At 37.4% G+C, this 11,301-nt stretch overlaps 1 protein-coding gene across 3 annotated transcripts; it reads right to left on the bottom strand.

The window, feature by feature from the left end:
* Nucleotides 1-224: 224 nt before the first annotated feature.
* Nucleotides 225-11,111, bottom strand: LOC124188090 (protein bicaudal D). Of its 3 annotated transcripts, none has more exons than XM_046580445.1 (8): nucleotides 10,310-11,107; nucleotides 7,339-7,479; nucleotides 6,411-7,244; nucleotides 6,146-6,292; nucleotides 5,760-5,792; nucleotides 4,428-4,842; nucleotides 3,474-3,722; nucleotides 225-1,882 (listed from the first exon to the last, which is right to left on the bottom strand). In XM_046580445.1, exons 1-8 carry the CDS (start codon nucleotides 10,517-10,519, stop codon nucleotides 1,602-1,604), a joined length of 2,310 nt encoding a protein of 769 aa, XP_046436401.1. In that variant the 5' UTR covers nucleotides 10,520-11,107; the 3' UTR covers nucleotides 225-1,601. The 3 variants fall into 3 exon arrangements, with proteins under 3 accessions (XP_046436401.1, XP_046436402.1, XP_046436403.1); XM_046580447.1 differs by lacking the exon at nucleotides 225-1,882 and adding an exon at nucleotides 1,889-2,898 and having other exon boundaries at nucleotides 10,310-11,111; XM_046580446.1 differs by lacking the exon at nucleotides 5,760-5,792 and having other exon boundaries at nucleotides 10,310-11,105.
* Nucleotides 11,112-11,301: the final 190 nt, after the last annotated feature.

Raw genomic sequence — 11,301 nt, 5'->3', positions numbered from 1 at the left:
TCAACCATCAATATTATTCTTGACGCCATGAATATACCTAAAAAATAATGGCCTCAAGATAAAAATCACTACGTAAGAATAAAAATACGACTTCCTTTATCGATTTTTTTTCTCTCTTTCAACCTTTTTGTAACAGGGTGAAGTTACTCGAAATAAAAGATAAAGTCTCTAGTCGAGGGGACGATTTGGAATGATTTTCATCTACTACGTAATATATTATTCGATTCGTTTTCTGCGTTCCAGAAGTGTACGTTTTTTTTTTTAATTTTTTTTTTTTTTGTTCCTCTACGTTTATTATTGATTACTTTTTTTTTTCAACTAGATGTGTTTGATTAAAAACGCTATAATCAAGTTATATTGTCTGCTATTGTGTTTAAATTTAAGTAGAACTTATACGGTTTACTCAATTTTCATTACATTACATGATTATGAATTTTTCTCTAACGTCATTCAATGATTTTTTTGTAAATATTCTCATTCATTGTTTACTACTAATCAACGCTCGATGCACATCATACATTTAATGGGCCCCCCTCTACGTTGATATCACTCTATAAAACGGTAATCTTACTCTATTGAAATACACGGTGTGATTTTCATTAAAAAGTACGACGATTTCCGCTCGTAATTTTTACTCTGGCGTACTGACGACGTTTGCATGACTGGATTGAAAAACAAGAACGACAGTAAAACCAATAAATCAAAAGAGTTACCGATTCGTTTGTAAAAGTTTCATCTTTTTTTTTTTTTTGTTGCTGTTTGAACTCTTCCGTGAAGAAGAATAAACGGACATTTGTCAATTTGTAAAATTGTGTATAAAAACAAAATAAAATAAAAATAACAACAAACTACGGGTATAAATAACGGAATTTTGTTTCGGTAATTAGATTAGAGGAGTGTATAGTTTCAAGATATGAGTTCCGGTGAAAAGTATACTTTTTAATGAAAGATCAGAGGCATAATCAGGATGTATATCTCGTTTTATGCGCCTTTCTTTTTCCTCTCTAATCTCTTTCCTCCTCCTTACTTTTTCCTAGATTTACACAACACCGAGGTCTTTCACCTACTAAATGTTGTTGCCCCGTTATAAAAATTGTTATCCGCAGTGCTACGCTAAAATAGCATCAAGTACATCGAATAAAGACGTACATGTAAATTGGACCGAATAATATGGAGCAGATACAATGAAGAGGAAAGTAAAAATCCTAAAATATATTTTCGCTCGAGAACTTTACAAAGCGGAGATAATTCTCTACTCTTCACACGTGTCGATTGAGTTTAACAATACACTTTCACTCATGTAAATATTACATATTGTAAAATAGAAAATAAGAATCGCCAATTTTCTCCAGCAATATTTGAAATCTAAATTGTTTTCACTATCAAACGAACGTACGACGAATCGACGTATATATTTCTATTCATCTATTTTAAACGAAAATAGCACGGATAAATCGTTCATCAAACGATACAGAAATATGTTTGCGATAAAGTTAGTCTCCGCTCTGTAAAAAAAAGCAATAACGTTCGTCGAGAATGAAGATAAGATTTCAGAATTTAATTACCTCTCAAAATATCTTACTCCACATTTTTCTCATTTTCTAGAAAAAATCTCTACTCTGATGGGTGCGGTTCGCCGGTGGTGGAAAACGTGTCTTGCCACGTCCGTTTCCACCGATCGCGTGTCTTCTGGCATTGCGCATCTCTCTGTCTACCTCTAATTCTTCCAGTCTTTGAGTAAGACCCAATTTCTGCTGTACGGCAAGCCGCAACAGTTGATTCAGCGTCTTCTTTTCATCCTGATCAGCTGCCAGCTGACGCTCCAATTCATCCACTTGAGTGACGTACTCTTCGCACCTCGCAGCAAACATCGCTCGTAGACCTGGGAAGTGTATTGTTAGGTTGGTTTAAACACGAGAAAGAAGGATAGAGTGAGTAAGAGAGGGAGAGAGAGTGAGAGAGAGAGGAAAAAAGTTAGAGAAAAGACAGATATAAAGACAAGGATGGAAATAATACTCAACCGGGATTCCTAGATGGATCATGGGTATAGTTTCATAGGATATGTTCAGATGAATCGAACACCGACGCACATGGATGACTGTAATGATTTCTTCACTATCACCAAACACATGCAGCGGAAAAACAATAATGTAGCGATAAATTGTAGAGAGCTGAGAAATCAGTCGGGGTGTAAAAAATGTAAGCGATGATCAACAGATCCTTTCTATTGTACTTGTTAATGTTATTTGGAACTGTTATCACTGGTCTCGGTAGTTAAAGAACTTTTCGTTTATATAATTCCAAGATCACGGGCTTTTTACTCGGTTGGTAAATCTTTTTTGCACCTCGTTCAAGTGCGAATTGATCAAATTTGATTTAAAGTAGAAAAAAAACATATATTTTTATAAAAATTATTCGTGAACTTAAATAAGTTTACGATGCGATCACCTTGTAAATACTAAGTCTATATACATTAAGTACAAATAATTCAAAAACTTGAGGGTCGTACTTATAACACACTATATCATTAAGTGTGAAAATTTTTTCAAACTATGGCCTTGTAGCGATAAATATAAACAATTATAATATTCTCCCATCACGTTAATTTCAGGTACCGATAAAGTCAACAGACAAATCACAGATGGTTGCAATATGTACATATAGTACACGCACTCGCTCGCAGACACACACAAACACACACAATGAGTAAAAAAAAGTTTCCGACATGGGTTTTGCGTTAAATGGTTTGTGTAAGATAAACTAAAACCCAAGAAACACAGACGAAACTATGCATTCTCTAGTACATAGCGTAACAGTATTGCCGAAAGCACATGACCAGTGCGACCATAAAATCTATCGAGGTACAGGTCAGCATTAGTAAAGAAACGTCTGTTAATACTGTGTTAATATAAGTTAGTGGAAAAAAAACAAATAAAATGTATATTACTATCAAGCATCTCACTGATTGCTAGGTATAGGCATGTATTTAAGAAAATTTGATTATTCATTTTTTTTTTTTTTTTATTTTGTAAATCAAACAATCGTAGGTGGTTTAGATGTGCAGTAGTAGAAAGAACAAAACTGGGGGCGAAATCCGCGTATACTGACGAAAAACATTTAAACAACAAACAATGTACTACAAAAAATTTAAATCCATCTAAGCCGTCGCAGTATTGTACTCTGCAAATTATGTGTACGAGCAGGAAAATAATGAAAAAAAAAGTTAATCAGAGGAAAAAGAGACGGAGCATTCGTTTCTTGGGAATGATTATTCATGGAAATATTTACACGAAGTGAAAAAGTGTCGGAGATAATTTTTTCTGCAACGTCGCAATGTTTTTTCTTTGGATTGAACAAACATGAAACAAGGTGTTTTGGTATTAATATAAAATTAATATATTGCCAGAGTACAAGGGTAACAAAAGGCAGTGTGAGTATTGGGTAAAACAGTGTCAGGTCAGGTTGCAACTTACTTGAAAATGTAGCAGCGTCTTCTTTGAGGAGTCGGAGTTCGTTTCTAAGTTTCATCATTGTCTCGCTGACGATACTCTTCTCATTCTCGTACTTGCTCTTCAAGTTTGTAAGAGCAACTTCAGCTGTATTTTTGTTGGACTTTAGAACGGTGCGAAGTGTCGCAATCTGTTCACGTTTCGTTGACAAAAGTGCCTTCAACTTGATCACTTGTTCTTGAAGATCGGTAATTTCTTCTTTACTATCATTGGCTGTGAATTAAAAAATAATTACTCTTAGAGAAATTACAGTATAAATGGCAAAACTCTTTCAAAGTAAGATAATTCAACACTTTCACATATATCGTATCTAACTACACATTAGCAAAGTCAACTGACTAATTCAAAAGCGTGCGAAATACCAAGCACATATTTTTTATACTCCTCAAAGCTCAAACAAGCAGGTCAAAACAACATTTTAAGGAAAACTCGCAGTTCGACTACCGAAAAAAAATTCATGGCTATGGGAATAGTCAAAATTGCATACCCTGCCTCCATCAGGAAGACAAATAGGATCCCCATGTGTAAGAAAATGATATAGAATTCCTGAATCGACCAACAGAATCCTACTGATCTCGTGGATAAACTCGAACCTAAATTGCATGCTTTGTTTCGAGATAAATTTCTTCAAAGTGCATCGCCTTACGTTACTCTCAAAACATGACCAAACTAACAAAACAATGCGTGCATGGTTGAAAATCTGATCTCGCACAGTTTAAGACTGAGCTGTTACTACTATCTACTATTGACGAATCATTCCGTGCAAATAAAGTGAACGCATATTTAGGTGAGAACGTGTATTTATTGGAACAAGCCATTTGAGGCGACAAACTGTTAGTGCGTAATAATATTGATATTAATTAATGTGTTAGTATAAAACATGCGTCACCAAACCAATAATAAAATTCAATAATTTACCTTCCGTCATATTCACTCTCATTCCCTTGATTTTCGAAAGCTCGATTGTGTGTTCGACAGCATTTTTGAGATGCTTGATTTGGTCCCCAACAGTCTCGATATGTTTACCGATTTCCTTAGCCTCGCTAAGGCTTTCCAAATCTCTGATTTTAACATCCGTTTTCAAACGTGCTCTCAAGAGTTCAATCTTGGCATTTTCCTTCTCAGGAACGATCTTCTCATGATCAAGAAGAACTCTGGATGGTGTTTCGCCATTGACGGTACACACATGATGATATAATTGAGCTAACTCGTCGGAAATTGTTTGAAGATCATTTTGAGCTGAATCAAGGGAACTTCCCGCATCAGCTGCCAGTTCGGAAAGGATTGAAATATCGGATTGTAACTCCAAACTCTTGTGCTCGGTGTCTAGAAGCTGTAACGAAGACAACGACGCAATATTATAGTCATTTTCTATCGATTTTCAAATCAAATCCCAACTCTGCGACAATACATGAATCTTCAGAGACAGAGAATGATAAGCGAGCAATTTTCATACCGATAAGCTCAGACATTTTTGAACGATAGAAAAGTCGACTTTCATGCTGTTTAAAACAGTTTCAATTTATCGACGTTCCACTTATTTCTGGATTGCTTTCCCTCGATTGGCATATTAGAGTGATAACGAGTTGCTTTAATTGTCCAATTTTCATGCTTGGCTGTACCATTGTACGCATGCCACCCCGATTCATACATCATACAAGACATCGTGATAACGAGACCTCCAAATTGATAGTCAAGCAGCATCGCACAAAGAAGTGAAACAAGGCATTCCTTTGTTTCACGTTAAACGGATCCATGTATTGCCACAAAGTGTACAAGTATTTTGTTTTTTTTTGTCTTGCAGAGGTACGATATCATAACATGAGTAGCATCACGTGACGCTTGAATTTACTTAAAAAATGATACGTCTGTCAATTTTTTTCTTCAGTACCGCTGTAATGTTTTCAATCGACAATCTTAGAAATGTGGCTGCAATGATTTACGGGCATATTTATATCCCTTTTTCAGGAAAGTCAATTTTAGAAACTCCGACGTGTACTGTTTGAATGGATAACATATCATTTTTTGAGTAAACCCATAGCTGTTGCATCGTGACACTAAGCTCGCTGCAAAAGTATGGTTCTCATATCATGAACAGGTCTGTTAAATTACGTGACTATAAATAAGCATAGGCGAAGTTAGGACACTGAAAAAGCTATTCGTAACAAATCATTAGAGGAGCCAAACAAGTCATTATTAATGAGAGTGTAGTAAGAATATAATAAATACATCAGGGACACACGCTCCAACCTTTTTTCGGAGACTCTGCTCTGACGGAGGGATCTGAAATGCCAAGTTTCCATTCAAATACATGTGGAAAACATGTGATATGCTAATTTCGTGAAGCCACGTTTCTGTCTTTATCGATATATTCGGATGAAATGAAAATTAATCAAATGTATATATTCATAATGTATCATTTTTACCGTTGGTGCATATGCGGCTATTTCCATAACTTAGCGTCAGAGAACTTAAAGCCAACTATTTGAATTTCCTCAGATAGTAAAATTTTCTCTTTCGTTTATTCCGCAGATCCTTTAATATACCATTTCATTTTTTGCAGTGTCCGTATTGCTACGGAACTACATAGTCATTTTAAAAAAGTCAATTTTGGTTAAAATTATACTACAATTTACCTTATTTTTAAGATTAGTGAGCTCCGATCTGAGTTGCTGAGTGGAATCGGACATAGTCAGACCCTTTTCTAGATCTACCAAATCTTTTTGAAGTTGCTCTACCTCGCGTGCAGACATTGTGCTCCATTGATGATATTGCACTATCGCCTGAAACAAAGAGATAATATTTATTCGCTACTGTTTCGATATCTTATTCAAGTGACGGAAAATTTGTGTGCTCATTTGATTGACTGCGAGAGTTGTAAAAATATTTTCTTCTCTTCACCTGAGTCATTTTATCCAATGCAGTTTCCTCGTTCTGCGTCTTCGGCAATTTTGAGTGAAGGTGATGCAGAGATTGTACATGTGCAGCGAGATGGACGATCCTGGAAACGAAGGACTGTAGTTCCCCTTGGCTTTTCTCGACAGCGGCTTGAGATTCCCTTAAATTTTGAGTAAGCAGCGCCTTGTCGCTTTCGGCTTGTTCGAGTTGTTTTTCGAGCTTCTTAAGCTCGTTTAGATGAATCTCTGAGAACAGATCGACCTGCTTTCCGTCTACTGGTGTACCGGGTTCTTGTTTCAAGTCTGCGACGATCCTCCTCAAGGCAGGAGAGTCGTCTTCACCGTCGCTACACATAGCTTGATCGTCGGTGATACCTCTGATGGAATATGCCAAGTTACTAAGGTTATAGATCGACTCGCTGTTGATGCGTTGATCCAGTTCCTTTTTCAAGGCATATTTTGCTTCGCGCTCAGCCTGCAAGGATTCCAGCGCGTCCTCCATCTGTTTTTCAGCAATCTTTTTCAAACTCGTGAGTTCCTCCACTTGGCTGTTCAGCAAGTCGACGTCCTCCGTGAGCCTCCTTATCTCGTGTTTAGCACCTTCAAATTCAACCTGACTTGATCTCAGAACCGAGACCTGCTTTTGCAGGGATATATTTTCCTCCTCTAGCTCCGAATAGTCCTGAAGAAGTCTCGCCTCCCTGAATTTACACTCTTTGATCTCTCCGCGGAGCTGTTTTCTCTCCGATTCCGCATGATGGTAATCCTGGCTCTCGTCTTCGCGTTCTTGCAGCGAATGATCTCGCTCAGCTTGAACGCGTTCCAACTCATGTCGCAACTTTTAAAGTAAGTAAAACGATGTTGTATTTTAGTAAGCATTTTTTTAGCTCATTAATTTTGTCATATACTATGTCATAGTAATAATACTTTACCAATTTCGTTTCATTTTCCAACTCAAGTATCTGAACTTGCAGAGATGTTTCTCGGGCTGCGCTTTCACTGAGAAGACTTTCTTCCTGTTCAATGCCACTTTTTGTAGTTAACTTTGTTGTCGTGTGAAATTTTGCGAGAGCCTGAAAGTAAAGAAATAGAAATATAATCAAAAAAGTGTGCTGCGTTTAATGAATGCTAACTTGGAGGAGAAATATATCGATACCATGGTAAATCTGGTGTTTATGAAAAAGACGCTATATGAATTAAATATATAAGGGAGATTAACGAATGCTTGGAAGCCTCTTTCAACGAACACTGCAAAATGATCGGCATGGATGACATACGGTCCAACCACTACGTAAAATAGTCAAAAACTGAGCCTTTTGGTGTGGTAAGAAAGTTAACCCTAGCTCAATTTAGGTACCGAAGAACATATAAACATAAAACATCTGTTTCCTTCCTACGCAAAGTATACATCCAAGTCCCGTAATACCTGCTGCTTATTTATATTGGAATATGAGGGTATTTTGAGCGAATAGCCTTCCCCAATTTATTCTCCACGTGTTCTAGCTATATAACCATTCATATTCAAACACAAGTCGATAGCCAACTACTGAGTATAATTTTCTTCCATGTATTTTTCAAACGGGGTATCTAAATTTAAATTTCGGTCAAATGTGAATGGGAAGATGTTTTTATCCAGGTTCAAGAACACTGGGATTCAGTTTACAACCGCTATCTTTCAGATTGAAGTTCATTGCATTTACATTCAAGCATTTGCGTGATGACTTTTCGGATCTTATATTGCACATAATAATAACGCAATGATAGGATATTGAGCTAAATATTATAGTCAATATTTCCAGACTTTCCCAAGATTAAAGATTCCATTTTCTGGTATGTATTTTCCGAGTAACTTCGATGCTTGATTGACAGTGCATTGCAGAAGAATATTTTTTCAAAACAAAAGTTTCAACGAGGATATAAATAATAATTCTTTATTTGTGTTTTAACCGAGTACAGGCGTTTCGATAAATTTATACAGTACTGTTTATAATACATACAGCTTTTATTCTCTTTGTATGTTTTCTGTCTATTAATTCTCGATATTTTTTCACAAGATTGCAAACTGTTTTTAATAGGTAGACAAAAAAAAAAAATTGAATAACAATTCCAAGCAAAAGAGATCAAATGATCAAAAAATTATGAGATCGGTAAAATTTCCAGAAAATGATATTCGTTCATAAAATTCAAGGACCGCTAGTATGTCAAGAACCACTGAAAATTCTATTCAATAGTTGAAACAAAAATATCTAGATGTTTTAATTTTGTTCAAATTACTTTTAAGGAAGACAGTAATCAAGATAGAATTTCACAAGTCTGAGTCACCATAATGAAATGAGTAGGCGATTCTGTTTTTACCTGAAGGTCGTATGACGGGCACTAGTGACAACGATCCACAAGTCAAGTTTGCTAGCTTGTATGGAAATTACTATTACATCATGGATCATAGTTAATTTTTATCTGAAGCTAAAGTGGAAAATAGAAAAAGTGAAGCGCAAGAAATTCACCTTTACTCGCAGGATCAAGTAAACAAGAAGAAATATGTCTTATGAAATTTATTGTCTCTTCAATTAGCAAAATGGGTTCTGACTAGTCCGATAATAAAACCGAGAATAGAGTCTAATTTCTGAAATGAAGTCAGGCAATAGGCTTTGATTGATTTATAGACCCTTTGAATGTCTGGCTCAGACTAATCTCATTGACTATTATTCAATTAGTGTTCCCCACAATGAGTATTCGGCAAATTTTCCATCAAAATTAGACCAAAGCGAAATTTTACAACGCAATAATTAAGAGAGTGAAAAACAAACGAGTTTGTGCTCATTTTGAACTTGTTTCTTCGGATATCGCTGCCTGGAATTCGCTTTAATAGTTGTAATATCAAGGAAATGAAGAATCAAAGTCAATGATGAGAAGAATTATAAAAATATTGCAAGCAATCACAGTTAGATCGAAAAAGTGATAAGGATAATGAAATATGTAATATAAGTTTGAGAAATGAAGTGGAATTTATGTTAGATTGTCTTAAGTTAGATTGTATTATGTCAGATTGATATGTTGTGTTAGATTGGATTAAGATAATGTTCCGATCAGACAGCAGAAGATTAATAACCAACAATTAGGGTGAAAAATGCTTAATCATTGACATTACTGTGCTACTATTTTAGCGCCAAGAGCACAAAAATCATCCAATTTCAAACAACTATTGCTGATTTTGTCTGGGAAGAGATTTTTCACGACTCTAATGTATTTTTCAGCGAGACATTGGAAATTATTCATTAACTCGATTAAAAAAATCAGCATCGATTTGCTAAAGTTTATCGAATGACACGCTTTTGGTATTCAAGACCATGCAATTTCTCTCAAAATTTATTTGTAATCGGTGTTGGTGAATTCAGTTCGCGGTGTTTAATTTTGTTCCTAATTCAAGGTGAAACTCAATCGCACGATGAAAACTATTCCTTGGCAAACTTTTTTGCAACGACATGTTCGTTGCTAGACTTGTTGTGCATTAAACAAAAAGTTAGATCAGTATCTGTATCGTGGATGACGCAGAGTGCGAATCAGATAAGATGATCGATAAGTTATCCGTGCAGCTGTTTGAGAGCGAAACACAGAAATCTGACGTACAGCGAAGTGATATTAAAGGGTTAAAAATTGTCTCCGCAGAAAAATTAGGTGTAACCTACTAAATTTCAAGATGGAACGAATGAACAGACGCCCACGTCAGGATAGATCAATTACCAATGCGGTATTTAGATCAGTTAGAAACTAGTTCCTCGCTAGGTGGAAAAGGTGCGACAGCGAAATGAACAGAGATAGAGAAAAAAGGATCGGCGAGTGTTCAGTATGTACGGTAAAGGAAGTGGGTGGGCCTCGGTGTCGGAGCCGCGGGGTTATACTAACCTCTTGCGTAATCTCGAGATCGTGCCTGGCGTTTTCATAGAGCGTTTCGAGGTTGTCGCACCTCTGCTGCAGGGTTGATTTCTCCTCAAGAAGGGCGAGTCCGTACTGGGCTGATTGTACCTTCTCGGTTGATGCTAGATCAAGTTCCCTCGACAGCCTCTCGATTTCGGCCCTGAGTTCGTCGGCCGTGGCTCCGTCAGCGGCAGCCATTTCGGCGTGAATATATAAACTGATCACCTCTCCGATCGAGAATCGTCGTGTTTAACCGTTACCGCAAACTGCAACCGAGCGTTATTAATTCTAAACAAACAGCAGTGCCCGACCGCGAGATCATTATCTTGTCATATATCCCGCTCGAATCGGCCCGACTCGTCGTCGTCGTCGTCACTCGCGTATGTTTATTTATTATCAATTCAACTTGATCATCGGCGTAACGTCAGCCGTTTGACAGCGGTCAGCGGGCTAACTTCGCTTCAACACCTGACTGACCCTCGCTTTGCGCTTTGATTATGAAAATTCCACTGCCGACGACGACGACGGCGGACGGGATCAGCGCCGTCTCTTCTTCCCACCGGAAACTAGCTCTCTTGAACCAAGGTAGTCGACTCAGCGATTGATTTCCAATTCTCATATCGCGCTTTCCGCCGATCCGATCTCGTACCCCTGTCTCTTTATCGGATTTGACCCCAATTCAATTTCTCATTCCATTTGCGTCGTCTAGACTTCTGGTTTGTTGTTGCATCCCGGGGAGACCTCCCCCCCTACACGATAAAGAGTTCGTTCAAGCGGGCATTTAGGGGTGGGTGTGTCGTTGTTGCCCGATTAGATCATCGTTTCATCTCCGTATGGTACACGGAAGTTCTAAACGCCGACGAACGGCGCTTTCAGCGCCTCGTGCGGTCGTCAGAAGTTGATCGAGTGATTTGAGTACACTCTGTTTCTCTCGCTCTTCGCCGTGATTGGAGCAGAGACGGTGCTCAGCCAATCACGGC

This window comes from Neodiprion fabricii, chromosome 1, assembly GCF_021155785.1.
Source record: "Neodiprion fabricii isolate iyNeoFabr1 chromosome 1, iyNeoFabr1.1, whole genome shotgun sequence".
Lineage (NCBI taxonomy): Eukaryota > Metazoa > Arthropoda > Insecta > Hymenoptera > Diprionidae > Neodiprion > Neodiprion fabricii.
Note: the sequence above shows the minus strand (reverse complement) of the source record. Positions and strands in the feature narration are given on the sequence as shown.